At 48.4% G+C, this 14,587-nt stretch overlaps 1 protein-coding gene across 4 annotated transcripts in view; it reads right to left on the reverse strand.

The window, feature by feature from the left end:
- Nucleotides 1–2,367: 2,367 nt before the first annotated feature.
- NCAM1 (neural cell adhesion molecule 1) overlaps nucleotides 2,368–14,587 on the reverse strand; it is an 80,906-nt gene continuing 68,686 nt past the window's right edge. For 2 of the 4 annotated variants that reach the window (NM_001128828.3, XM_015298032.4), the window contains 4 exons: nucleotides 10,586–10,793; nucleotides 10,280–10,396; nucleotides 8,288–9,070; nucleotides 2,368–5,948 (listed from right to left, as the gene is read on the reverse strand). In NM_001128828.3, the coding sequence (NP_001122300.3) occupies nucleotides 5,828–5,948; nucleotides 8,288–9,070; nucleotides 10,280–10,396; nucleotides 10,586–10,793 (1,229 nt within the window). In that variant the 3' untranslated portion in view covers nucleotides 2,368–5,827. The remainder of the gene's footprint in view (nucleotides 5,949–8,287; nucleotides 9,071–10,279; nucleotides 10,397–10,585; nucleotides 10,794–14,587) is intronic. The other 2 variants (XM_015298044.4, NM_001242604.2) reach the window with 1 other exon arrangement.

The following is a 14,587-nucleotide window of genomic DNA, read 5'->3' on the forward strand; positions in this document are numbered from 1 at the left end:
GCGTGGCTACGCGCCGTGGGCGGGGCTTTGCGCAGGGAGGCGGGGCGCGCAGGCCGCCATTTTGCGTTCGCCGCCTGTAGGGCTGCGTTGTGGAGCCGGGCGTTGTGCTGGGAAATCCAGGGAATAAAGCCACCACGAAGGTCTAAGAGAATAAAAGCTATTGCAGTTAAGCCGCACACAGCACAAAGAGCCGGGCTTGTTGCTAGGCTATGGTGTTTAGGAGGTGACATTCTCCCGGGCTCTGCAGATTTCAGCTTCTGGAGCAGTGATGCTGTTGGCTCCGCGCTTTACCATTTAAATCAACACCGCACATAATTCCCTTTCCTCGTGCCGGGTGAATTACACCTTGCAGAACCCCGGGTGATGCCGTCCCACTGCCCGCCGCCGTCACCGCGTGCTCTGCGCTGCTGTCTCACGGATGGCTGCGCTGAGCTGCGCTGACACCGCCTCGCGTGGAGCCGCTGAGGAAGGGCTGGAGAGGGGAAGGACGCCGAGTGATGCACCCTGTAGCGCAGCTTCTGCAGGAGGCTTTGTTCAGCTGAGTTCGGTTGGAAAAGAAACAATAGGGGGAACTGTATCTGCGTTGCCTCGGGCTGCTGCTCAGCCCCGAAAGGGGACGTTCTCAGACCCCGAAGAAGTGGTTTTCCTACGGAAGCCACGCTGCCAATTAACACTGACTGTGACTGCTTCAGCCCGCTGTTGTGTTGCGAGGAGATGGGGACAGCCTTGTGTAAAGCAGCGGCAGTGCAGACATATGGGGTCACTGCCAGCAGCTCTGCTCAGCACTGCCCTGCTGCACAGCACGCTGAGCTGTGTTCAGAGCAGAGCACGGTGCTGCGTGGGATAACGGGTGTTGCAGCTCAGTACACGTACCAGTGTCATCTTCTGTGTGCAATTCCAGCAGCCAAGGACTGACACATAGCAGAGCGCTCAGCTTCTCAGTCCACGTCCTGGGAAATCACAGAATCATTAAGGTTGGAAAAGACCTCCAAGATCACCCAGTTCAACCATCCACCTACCTCCAATGTTGCCCACTGACCGTATCTCTCAGTGCCACATCTCTATGAACACCTCCAGGGTCAGTGGCTCCACCACCTCCTTGGGCAGCCTGTGCCACTGCCCGACCACTCCTGTGGAGGTCTTCCTAATATCCAACCTGAGCCTCCCCTGGTGCAACCTGAGGCCACTCCTCATCCTGTTGCTGTTACCCACGAGAAGAGGCCGACCCCCACCTCACCACAACCTCCTGTCAGGGAGTTGTAGAGGGCAATGAGGTCTCCCCTGAGCTCCTCTTCTGCAGACTGAACAATCCCAGCTCTCTCAGCTGCTCCCCATCACACCCCACTGAGCTCCAGACCCCTCACAGCTCCGTTCCCTTCTCTGCACACGCTCCAGGGCCTCCACGGCCGTATTGTAGTGAGGGCCCAACGCTGAACACAGCACTGAGGTGCGGCCTCAGCAGAGCTGAGTGCAGGGGACGGTCACCTCCTGCTCCTGCTGGCTGCACTGCTGCTGACACAACCAGGATGCCGTTGGCCTTCTTGGCCACCTGGGCACACTGCTGGCTCACGTTCAGCCCAGCGCCGACCGACACCCGCAGGTCCTTTCCCTCCGCACAGCCTTCCAGCCGCTCTGCCCCAAGCCTGCAGCGCTGCGTGGGGTTGTTGTGGCCCAGGTGCAGGACCCGGCACTCGGTCTTGTTGCACTCCATCCCATTGGCCTCAGCCCAGCCATCAGCCTGTCCAGGTCCCTCTGTAGGGCCTGCCTGCCCTCAGGCACGTCGGCACTTCCCCCAGCGTGGTGTTGTCCACAAATGTACTGGGGATGCACTCAATGCCCTCATCCACATAATCAAAAAAGGTATTAAACAGGAGGGGCCCCAATACCAACCCCTGGGGGACACCACTGTGACCGGTCACCAGGTGGGTGCAGCTCCATTCACCACCACTCTCTGGGCCCGGCCCTCCAGCTGGTCTTTACCCAGAAGTGCACCTGTCCAAGCCACAGGCTGTAGCTTCTCTAGGAGAATACTGTGGGAGAAATCAATGCTTAAGATAGAATTAAGTGCAGTTTGATTACTCCAGCATCATCCATGTTTAGGGACATGACTTGGGACATGTTACTGACACCTTTTGAAGCCAACACTCACACACACGTGCACACCACTCAGCCTTCCTATGGGACCCCCAGCTGACTCGGGATCCCAGCAGCATTCAACGGCATTGGTGTGTTTGTCACCTCCAGGAAGCAATGTGAGTGGGACAGAAGGACAGACCTGACAAACGCTCCTCTCTGTGGCACCCGGCGCTGCAGAAGAGCTCCGTACAATTCCTGACATCTGAAGAAGTGCAGACTGCAGGCATGAGGTTTTTTGTTGGTATTTTTTTTTTTGTAATTTTTATTTGAACACAGTATTCTGACAGAATGCAAAGTCAAAATCCTCAGTTAGTATCAGTATTTACACCAGTGAGAATGGGAATAAAGGTGGAACTGATGTTTCACTCGGTAAAAAGATTTTTTGTTTTTTTGTTTTTTTAACAAGATAGAAGGCCCCCAAAAGTAGGGAATGCTGGGTAAGGATGTCAGTGGAGGTCTGAGAACAACTATCAAAACAGCCTAGTGTGAAAACCTGGGGTTTGAAGGCTCCATAGAAAAGTGTGAAAATAAAATTCCACTCTAAAAGCTGAACAACTGGATGCACTATTACCTCATCATCGTTACGTATGGTGCAGCATGAAATGTCACTCCACAACTAGAAGCTGATCAGTCTGAGTTGCCATATAGATATATATATGTATGGCATGGATACATATATAAACATATACAGCGCAAACGGCATCAGGTTGGTCCCTCTTCAAAGGTTTAAATAAAAGCAATGAAGCCTAAGCTACCTTGGGAATGGGATATTTATAAGTTAAAACAAATTATTCTCCATTAAGGGCAAGTATAAAAACACTCTCCAAAATTAATCTAAGGGTTCTGGGGATGGGGAGGTCACAGGGGCACTAAGGGAGCAGCACAGAGGCTCCATCCACAGGACACAACCCAGCAGGCACCGGGCACTGTGACACGGCCGGGTGCTGGATGGGGCCCTGGGCTGGTGGCCTTACATGGCAGAAACACCAGTCTGGGTGACAGCCACCACAGTGCCACCCAATGGGTGCTGATCAGTGGCACTGGACATACTCCGGGTCACTGCGCTGAGCAGCGTTTGCTCCTGTTGCTGCTCGGAGAGGCATGATATATAAGGTCCTAGGGACCACGGACCAAATTTCGCCTTACTTACATCAACGCTGCTGTCATGGGTCAAGCATGGGCTGAATCTGACACAAGGCTCTCAAGTGGGAACCTGTCCTGCCCTGCTGTTCTGCCTGGGATGGTATTGCCTGAGTGTCTGTGCCTGCATAGCCAGCCATCCTCCACTTCCATCCCCAGGAGCTGAGGAAAAAATGCAAAAACCCCACACTTAGCAAATGACAAAACCACTGTTTTTCACTGTTTGAAATCATGTGATGCCACTGTAAAAGACTGCATACTCAGAAGGACACACCAACGATAGTGGCTCAGTTCACCCGAGCCAAGCATGATCTCCCCAACCCCATCACCCTTCTGCTCGTCCCCATGGCGCGATGCAATGATGCCATCATCAGCTCGGGTTTGTCATTTAAAGGCTTGTGTTCCTCCTAGAAGTTGTTCTCTTTTTTTTTTTCCTGAATATATATATTTTAAATCTGACCTATCCGCTACACCTTCCACATCCAAACTATGTTGAAGCTTTTTTTTTTTTCAATTATTTCAATACTATGACAAAAAACACGTTTCACACTAAAAGTCACGCACCCACAGTGCACAAGCTTGCAGATCTAAAGTAGAAAAAAAAAAAAAAGAATGGAAAATAAAAGAAAAACAAACAAAGCAAAACCCCCAGAGAAGGAGCACCTCTATACAATGGGCTGGTCTTCCTCTGCCTTCCTGCTGCTCAACCTTCTCTTCTTCCCACCCCAAAGTCTCAGTGTTACTCCATGACTCCCAGTGACGACCACAACAACGCATGTGTGACATCAGCCCCTTTCTCTGACTGCTAAAAGCATGATGAGAAGAGCAGGGACATCAATGGGAGCGCTGGCACTGATGCCCAAGCACTCAGCCATGGATACATGGCCTGGATGATGCAAAGCATACACGGATGACTTATCAGACACAATGTGCTGGAGCTGACTTTGCAGAAGGGGTCTTATGGAGAGTCATAGAATTGTTTGGGTTGGAAGGGACCCTTAAGGGTCATCTAGTCCAACTTCCCTGCAATGAGTAAGGACATCTGCATGCTGCCAAGCACCCTCTGCTCATGAACATCACCCACATGAGAGCAGGATGTTCTGTTTTTAGTGTTACCACTCCTCAAAAGGAAACTTTATTTAAGTGCGGAAAGGCATTGCTTTTAAATCAGTTTCTGGGGTCAAAGGAAATGGCAGTTATCAACATTCTACAGAGAAATGGATGTAGTCAAACAGTGGAGACAAGACCAGCCCAGCCCTAACTGTACAATCCCTCTTCTGCTTCTCAAAGCTCTGGGAGGGTTCCATGAAGGAAAGAGAAGAATGTCCTAAAAAAGCAGAGATGATATTTTTCTTATGCATTCAGGCCCAGGTCCAGCAAGGGACTTACACTCTTAATAAATTTAAGTATATAAGGAAACTCTCTCCAGCAACTCTCTCGTTCAAAGTGAAGTGTGTTTATGTGGATTGCTGGATACAGACCTCGATTGGTGACAAGTGGTTGGAATATTCCCCACGCCCCACCCCCCTAAAACAAACCAAAGACCAGCATTACTCTTTTTTCTTACTCCAGTAAGAAATAATAATAATAATTATAATAATAATAATAATTAAAAAAGATAAAGGGGGAAACTACTGTAAACATCGATATTTCAAAATGTCTCCCTTTGCAAAGCAAGCATGCTGCTAACCTAGTAGCTAGAGTCTGGATTTACTTTAAAAAAAAGGCAGCTATTTTACAAATACATTTAAACACAACAAAAGTTAAAAAAATGTCAATTGTAAACACTGGAGAGAACAAAAGTTGGCAAAAATTAACATAAAATTTAAAGAAATGTAGAGTCTGAATACTGCAAATTGAAATACATCCCCCGAAGCTGCAATTTTGGCATTCTTCCTAACAAAAATAATAAACCCCAAAATCAATGTCTAACGAGGAGAACAGAATTCAGCCACAAAATGCTCACGACACTTTGCATACTGAACACAAGGTGAACAGAAATTATAACTTATTTATGAGGCTTTACATATTTCAAACTCGACTGAAAAGTATAAAAATAAATTGTGGACTTTGTTCACTAAGTACCGCCTGTACCAAGCAGGCAAGCAGTACAGTGGTTAAATCTACTATTCTAACCAAGGAAAGAACAGGGTCTTCTTTTTTCTTTTCTCTTTTTTTCCTTTCGTCTACGACTGGGTGACTCTGAGCTCCTCAGCGATGCTCTAAGTGGTATTCTGCAATTCTGCTTGTTTGAACATACCAGGGGACAGCTGAGCCCCCGATCTGGTGATGGGTTTAACCCTGTTTTTAAAACGTGTTACTTTTTAAAAGCAAGTACACAACAAATAGAACCTTCCTAAAAATCTTAAGAAAAAGAAAAAGAAAAAAAGAGAGAACCCCCCCCTCCCCATTTATGCATTTTCTGTTTTGTTTGTTTGTTTGTTTTTTAAAAAAAAGGCAACAGACACTAGAGGAATGAGATGTGTGTTGTGTTTCGTGTTGTAAATGCTTGGGTGAAGTCGTTCTGCCATGGTTTTTCATCTGTCGCTGATCATGCTTTGCTCTCATTCTCATTTGTTTGTGTGGCTTCGTTGGGGACCGTCTTCACTTCTGCTGGAGGTGTCTTAGTTTCCGTTGCTTGCACTTCAGATTTGTCTTCTACTGGGGTTTTCCTGAAGAAGAATCACCAAAATGGCACAGTTTAGAGACAGAGAAATACAGACCATCTGTGGTAGATGAGCGATCGGGAAAGAAGACGTTGCTGGAAACACTCAAATGGGTCTCCTTGACAGAGCAAAATGACAGATGCAAAGATAAGGACAACCAGACTCACCTCCCCCCCTGCTCACTCAGCTCTACTGAAATCCTTCTGGAATTTCCTCCTGCACTGGGCTACTCTAGCAGGAGGAAGCACTGGGCTGCAGCAGAAGCACAGAGGGCGTGCAGCAGTGTGGAATGCCACAGGAAAAGAGCAAAACTCACACAATTGTAAATGAATTCGATTTTTACCACCACTCATTTAGGCCACCCGAGCGTCCTGCTAAAACACACTGCCACTTCAGCAGTAAATCCCTTTTCCTATAGGAAGTCACTGCCATAATTTCACAGTATGCAGCAGGAAGGGAAACACACTAGGTGGATTTTGTCAAATGCATTTTCACAGGCATATGGAAGGTCATCACCTAACGCTGATTCTTCACCTGTCCTTGGCACTTACTGCAGAATCAGAGAAGCCTGTTGGTCCAACACTCTTCACAGCCATGGGAATTGCCACACCAGGCACACCTGGTAGCCTTTCTGTTTCATCCCATTAGCTGCAAAGTCAGCCTGAGACAGCTGGAACCCCACTGCACTCTGACTAGTGGGTGAGATGACCCTGAGCCTACAGTTGCCACACTGGTTTCAAGAAGGGGAAGCGGATGGGCAGCACAGGCAGAAGGTGGCTGCACTGGCAGAAAGAACACAGCTCTATGTTCCACTACACCAGGAATTCCTATGCATGGTGCAGACCAAGCTGCACTCACCCAGCTGAAATGTTTCCTCACTACAGGCAAATCATTTCCTACGTCGTTCAGCTCAGCACCAGCTCACAACCCCTCTGTTCTCTTTGTCTCTACAGCACCCAGCATGACAGGGCAGCAGCTTTTAGCTGCAGGATTCATATTCATCATGAATGAGCTCTGTGTCACCAACACGCTTTCCTTAGCAAAAGGCAAAGTCATGGTGTGGACTCAGCCTCCTGCTTTTGGGAGCTGCTTTCACAACAGATCTGAGCTGCCTTTTTGAGTCTTCCTAGCAACAAGGCACAGATCTTGCTCAGTCAGCAGGAGGTGCTCCTCCTAACTGAAGCTGCCTGTGTCAACACAGTGTCCATACAGGAAGCAAGAAGGAATGGTGAACTTCAGTACTTGTTTCCTAAAGAGAACCTTATCCATTTTCAGTCAGCATTTTCCAGGCTCTAATGGCTCTGTCACCAACCACTGTCCAAACTGACAGAGCAAGAAGGTTCTTGTCCAACATCTGTGTAACAGCTGGGGACGTTTCCCCCAGTTAGCAGGTGAGAATTTCATGCTGTTTTCACTCCTGTTATGGTGTCTCTGCCAAACACAAGCTGTGGACTCATCTCAGCTGAGGAAAGGGGACCCTGTCCAGATGGCAAAAGACTCTCAAAGGACTTCTAGTGTTGTCCTGCCTAGGGGCATGCTGGTGCTCTCTCAGCTGGGTAAAAAGGAGATGAGGTACAGTAGGTGGAGACTCATCCCACCTGTACCAGGACAACAAACACCCTACCAAGTTATCCTGACCTGAATGTATTGAGTGCTCACCAATGCACAGACAGCAGCACACTGCCTTACCCTTTTGCACTGACCTGTTACTTTAGGTACAAATCCATAGAATGCCTTAGGTTGGAGGGGACCCTAAAGACCATCCACTTCCAACCCCCTGCCATGGGCAGATCAGGTTGTCCAGGATCCCATCCAACCTGGCCTTGAATGCCTCCAGGGATGGTGCATCCACAACCTCTCTGGGCAAATCCAGAGGTCTCACATTTTCACATAGCTCTAGTTTCTGCCCTGTCTTATGCAGACAGAAGTTCTGAATGGACTCACTGATATGCTGAGAAATTGAATTTGGGTGCCTGTGCTCACTGAACTGCAGGAACTCATTGCCTCTGAGGACAGCACTTCCTTTGCACCAAACCAAACTGTTTCTAATCTCTTTTAGGAAAGAATAATCTACGATAGGCAAAGCTGCAAAAAAAAAAAAAAAAATTAAAGAATCACACGTTCATGAGAAATTCCTACATTTGTCTTTGCTGCCCTGGCACAGCCTATTCCTGATTTCCTCCTGGACTTTTAAAGCCAAGCCCTGCTTAGTTAGTTCACTGGTGAGTTAGTTTGCTACGGAAACAATGAGATTAGTTCAGAGAACACCCAACAAGAACACAGCACAAGCACCAGTGCACAAGAGACACAGCACACAACCAACAGAAGATTAAAGGCAGCCATACTCGGTCTTTGCAGGTGCAGCAGGTACAGAGCTGTCTGCAGTGGAAGAAGCAAGCTCACGAGCTTGCCCACTAGCCACACTGGCAGGAGTAGTAGTGCCAAGAGCTGCAAAAACATCCTTTGCAAGATCAATGTCTGGTGTCTTGAAGGTCCCTTCGTCCATTTTAAAGTCCTCATTCTGGGAGGGGTTTGTGGTGCCGCCTGAAGCAGCCTCACTCTTCGGATTGCTTGGATTCTTGGCTGTCTCTGTTGGGCTCTTCACTGTACTGGGCTGCGCAGCTTCTTTCTCGGGGCTCTTGGTGCTTGAGACCTCCTGCTTGGGCTCTGATGGAGCTGGAGGACTAGTGAGGTTTGCAGGGGTTGGGGCAGCTGACTTGTTACCAGCTGCTGCTTTGGAGGTCTCGGCCATGTTAGCAACAGTGCTGGGGCTCAGCACTGCACCTTGGTTGGACAGGACACTTGAAGACAAATTATTAGTAGCTGGAGCAGAGCTTGGGGTATCGCTGAGATCAACAAGGGGGGCCACTTTGGGCGTAGAGGAGGGTGGTGGTGGAGAGACAGGGGAGGCTCCCGCTTTGGCTGGAGTAGCCTGGCCAGGCGACATGGCGTTTGAGTCAGGAATGGCCGTGGCTGGCGGGGCAATACTGGAGGTCAGGGTGGTGGTCTCGCTCGTGGGGCTGTTCTGAGCAGTGGCAAAAGTTTCAGTGATAGTGTCAGAGTTAGTGGTGCCCGTAGTTACAGAAGGCAGCATGTCCTCAACAGTAGCTGCAGTATCGGCGGTGTGCCTGTGAAGAGGACAGGAGTAGAAGAGAAATAGAGACAATGAAGCCCATAAACGACAGCATGGGGAAAGGGAAGCAGAGCGTAAGCATGAGAAGGCAGGTGGGTGACACAGCAGCAGCAGCATGGTGTGGTGTTACAACACAGACACAGCATGGAGGCAGAGAAGGAGAAAGCTTTCAGAGATGAAATACACAAAGGGCAGCAAGGGCTGGCAGGGTGACTGAAGGACAACTAGGAAGAGAAGGAAGAGCAGAGAGGACACAACCTTCAGGAGTGGCTTGCTCACACAGATTATGCTTCAGGTCTTGGTCAAACGTAGCCCTGTTGACTTGCAGAGTCTTCTCCTTTAGGCTAACTTCCTTCTCATCCTCTTACACCTAACCTTACAAGAAAGCTTTCTACCAATTCCCAGAGCTTGCAGCCTTGTGCCATCTGTAACCATGCAACAACATCCCAGTGCAGGACTCCTGAATTCAGTCTCTTGTCTTGGCCCTGTGCTTTTGCCAACAAGTCTAAGACCTCCATCAAACCACAAGTAATTTAATTCTTGTCCTCATATACACAGACATAATATATATGCACGCATGCAGCTTAGAGGCGATGTTTTCCACCCTTCTGACTAGATTAATCTCTGCCTACTGTTCTAGCTGGAACAGGGGTTGCTTTAGGACAGCGTCTGACAGTGTAATTACGCTTCTGCAGCCATGATATAGCACTGATTGCTTAAGAAGTACATGGATGAGAGGTTGGAAAGAACAATTGGTTTACTCCAATAGAAGCCAGCATGCCTGACAACACCACCTCAGGCTTATGAACTAATAGAAAACCTTTGTAAAGGAAGGTAACCAAGATAAAATCCCAGTAAGACAAGGCAAGAAAATCACAAGCATACAGATCTCAGCTACTCTACAGTGCTTCGCTTCTGCATTTCAGGGTGCTTGTGGATACAGCCTCCTTTCTCCTCTCACCTCACAGAGACTTCCAGCAGAGCCATTTTATCAGTGGGCCCCACTGCAAACGCCATCAAACAGGTGGGAGTCAGACAGGGAAGAGAGGAAGCATTTTCCCATTGCTGTGTCAGAAACCAAATGTGAAGATTTTAGCTTTCTTCCTCTCTTCCTGCCCTATGACATGTGCATGAGTGATCAGCAATTCAAGCAAATGAGGGTTCTGTACTGACTCTGTGCTAAGACTGATGAATGGCAACATACTCTGGTTCTGTTAGTGGGGTGGTCTCGTTGGGCTCTGTGTGTTTTCCCCCATCATGGTTGGGGGTCCGCTCCTCTTCAGTCCGCACTTCCACAATAGGCTCCTTGGACTCATCTTTCCTGTAACAAGAGAATTAATTAGAATCATGGAGATTACATAGAGATTGGTTACAGTTCACACTAGGTATCCTCCTGCAAAGACACACTTCAAAGATTGATGGTGACTGCAAAGCATAAACTGCCCTGGACAGCAGATCCCTTTTTGTCACCCCCAGCAGAACAAGTAGAAGAAGTGATGATGGTACTTACGAGAAGGCAGCTTTGCCCTCCTCCATGTCTTTGCCCTTGGCTCCTGGTCCAGACTTGCCACATAAGTTGACAGCAATGCACATGAGCAGGCCACATTTGTTCAGGAAGTAGCAGGTGACGTCCACAGCCACCAGGAGCAGCACAAAGATAACAATGAGAATGCCTACGATGGCAGCAGTCCCCAGGCCTGACGTAGGGCTAGTGCTGGCTTTAGAGACCAAAACAGAAGAAAAGAAAGCATTGTAGTTAGAAGGTGAGCTGGGGATACCTATGGCTCAGACTTGGCTATAGGTTGCAAGCATGGGCAACTCATAAAACATGCACTTTTTCTCCAGCAGCCATGTGTAATGATCAGTCCTTTGTCCTATGGACGTGCAGGACAACCTACCTGAAAAGACAGGTTTGTTGGGACCTGACAGGGCCTTTCCAGTCTCTACTGGCCTAAGGACAGGGAAGGCACACCATGGAAAACTTTTCCACTGTAATGTATACCCAGCTGGAACTCCGACTGGTTCCTGTTCTCTTTCACCACTGCCCCAATGGACACGCAGTGACTGAAGCTGCCAGCCTAGAACAAGGACAAGCATCATGGCTGGAAGTGAAGCTCTGTAGCACGACAGTGGGAAACTGAATGCTGGGAAGCACCAGAGGGGCCTGAATGTTGATTAGCCCCTTGTATGGTGCAAATGAGCACACTTCCAGAAGCTGACAAGCTTTGCTCTTACAGGGGTCTTGCAAAGCTGCTCCCAAGCAAGCCCTTTTGAGAACAGGGACTCATGAGCTCTGCCATCAACTTTCAGCAGCATGAAAGAGATGAAGAGTGGCCTCTGGCAGGGACAGATCAGCGTCTCCCAGGATTTGGGGATGCGAGTGAGGCATGCAGCAAAGCCGGGACTCGCTCCAGGAAGCAAATGAAATTGCTGGAGGAACCACGCTTGCCAAGGTTCTCCAGCCTTCCTCTAACCAGCACAGGCTGGGAAGGTCTGCTAACTTCTTTCATGGTGTCTTTCAAAACAACACAGGGCGCTGTTCATGGCAGCAGGAGTTGTACTAATGAAACCCACAGTGATTTTAAGGCAGCAGCCAGGCAATAAGCGGTAAAATCCACAGGCAAGAAATGTATGTTCACATGCATTGCAGTATAGGATTTGACCCAAATTCATGCTGCTCTCTGAAACTTACAATCCTTGTTGATTTCAAAATTTGAATACAAAGGTGAGACACTTGCACAAGTAAGATCGGCCTCCAAATTTACAACAGCCAAGGCAGTGCAGCTGGGCAGTGTGAGTGAACCCTCGAGTCCGGACATGAGGCACCGTCAGGGCAGGTGCTCTGCAAACCAAGCAGCACTAACACTGCCTGTCATACTCCGAGATCTTCACTGACCCGTATTAAAGGGAGGACGTCCACAGGACTGTTTGGGCTGAGCTGCTTAGTAATTCCTCTGCTATCAGCTAAAACTCTCCATGTTATTTGCAGAAAGGCTGACAGGGGCTGGAGTGTACGGGGTTGACAGGACTAAGTCTGTGTAATTCGAGCAAGAACTGATTCAAGAAGAGGAAACTCTTCTTGAAAGCCATCAGCTGTGGCTTCCCAGCCCCCTGCTCCCACGCCCTAAGCACAACCCACTTCTGGTTCTCCTCATTTGATTCAGAATAGTTCTTCCCAAGCTGTTGCTCTGCGGGGAGAGCATTCCGCTGAGCTCAAGCGCAGTTCAGCATCCATCAGAGGTCCTGTACCGCTCAGACCAGTGGGTCTCAGCCATCCCATGCTCTGCTTCTCAGCTGGAGCCTGCGTGCTCAGCAAGGGCTGTGCATTTGATAGAGCTTGTTGCTCATGTTTACTAGACAGCTGAGAAGGATGAGCATGCTTCTTGCTGTCCGTAGCAGCCTTGCATTGCTCTTTCAGTAAGATGCAATTCTTTTCATTTCTACTACATTTTTTTTTTGTTTTTTTAACCATCGGATGTCACAGCCCCCAAACACTTGGAATCTCTTTGCTGGGAAGCCCTGTAAAGCAGCCCTTGGCCCCTGAGGCTGATCCATGCTGACTGCAGCATGTGAAAAGATTAATTCTGGTGCTCTAGGAAGCCTCCTGGTCTCCACCATTCTTTTATTACTTAAAGACAGGAGACAGAACATCCTTAGCATGAGGGAGGAAAATGTTTCATTTTGAGACAAGGTATTGAGGGATTTGGGACCCCAGCAGGAAAGAGCTTTGGTTTTATTCTGAATTTTACTTTAGCTGAAAGTCACTCTGAGGCGCCCAACTCTGACATTTGGAGCACAAGTCCAGTGAGTGCTTGGCAGAACGTCTGTGCCACAGCCCCTGCCAGCACCTCGCATCAAGCTGTGTAATTAAATGAATTCATCAGCCTCCAATGTGTGCTGGGAGGGAGGAGGATATATATTTTCTGTCTCCTAATGTATTCAGGATTCTTGCATGGATGATGCAATAGCTAATACAGTCCTGATCACAGCAGCTCCTGGAGGAAAAACTAAGGCTGTGTCAAACTTCTCTCATCTACAGCATCTCCCTGGGAATGAGCTCCTTGGCAGCTGCTGGAGGGCCCCGTGGGAAAGCACCACACAGAGCTGCTGCTCAAAAACAGTGCTGAGGAAGAAAAGCTACACGGGGAGACACCACAACCCGGTCTGAAGAATTGAAACACCAAAAAAAAACTGACTTGGGAAACGCAGTCAGTATAACATAACCAAATAGATGTGCAGGGATGGATTAGGTCACTGCAGCCCTATGAATACCTACATGCAGCAGAGTAGTACATACAATAAAGGCACTTTATTTGAGCAAAGATACAACAAATTCCAAAAGCTGGAAACAGGAGGTGGATGAGTTCAGGCCAGAAATAAGGTATGAAATTGTAACAGAAATCCCCACATGAAAGCAAAACGTCGTATCCTCCTCCACCCGTCTGATTGAACATAATTAATTTCTAAGGAGGGATGATAGGGAGGTTATTTAGTGCTGCTGCTGAAAGGACTGTCTGAATATTTATCTTTCTCTACTCAGGATTAGTAACAGAGAGCAGGCATAGAAGGAACAGATGGGTGGTGTTCCAAACAACCTGTGCCATTCCACTCCAAATGACAGCAGCGGGTTCTTCTATGTTTATGTGTACCTATGGCCCATGTTTGGAAGCACTTTTATCTCTCTGATAGCCATTGGCAAGCACCTGCACAACTTACATTAACACTGTGAAACACCCTGCACAATTTACAGGGGAGAAATGCAGAACACACGTAACCATCTATTCCATGCAACAACAATATCTGTTTTCACACGGAATTAGGCCCAACAGCTTATGCTTGCTTTAACCTTAACTAGCGTGAAGCAGAAATGCCCAACGGTCTGTTGAAAGCACTCCTTTCACATCCAGAAGGCAAGAGATACTTTCCAGAAACACAACCAAACCCTTCAGACTGTCACCAACATGTTGGCTCCTCCAGCAGTTGGCTCCCAGCACCAACTCTATTTCCCTACGACTGACTCCTTTTCCAGGGATGAACACGGGAGTAATGAGCACACAAAAGGAAGATCTGCAGGCAGAGGGGAAGTCATATGAAGATCCTGCCTTCAGGAATAAAGCAGTCTGATCCACAGTCTGACCCCTGCCATAGCATGTCCTTCTTCTGCACTACTGCAGTGCACACCCACTGTGCCACCTGGCTGCTCACTGCACTCCACTAGCTGCAAGAATCAGGAAAGCTTCAACAATTTGTTTTTATCTAAAAGAAATCAGGTGTGAGCAATTGCAACTGATTTTTGTAGATGAGAAAATTATCAAAGAATCACTAAGGTTGGAAGAGACCTCTAAGATCACCCAGTCCAACCTCCCACCTACCACCAGCGCTGCCTGCTGAGCACATCCCTCAGTGCCACATCTCCACGGTTCTGGAACACCCCCAGGGACAGTGACCCCACCACTCCCTTGGGCAGCCTGTGCCAATGGCCACTCTTTTGGAGAATTTTTTCCTAATATCC

The sequence above is a fragment of the Gallus gallus genome, chromosome 24, assembly GCF_016699485.2.
Source record: "Gallus gallus isolate bGalGal1 chromosome 24, bGalGal1.mat.broiler.GRCg7b, whole genome shotgun sequence".
Lineage (NCBI taxonomy): Eukaryota > Metazoa > Chordata > Aves > Galliformes > Phasianidae > Gallus > Gallus gallus.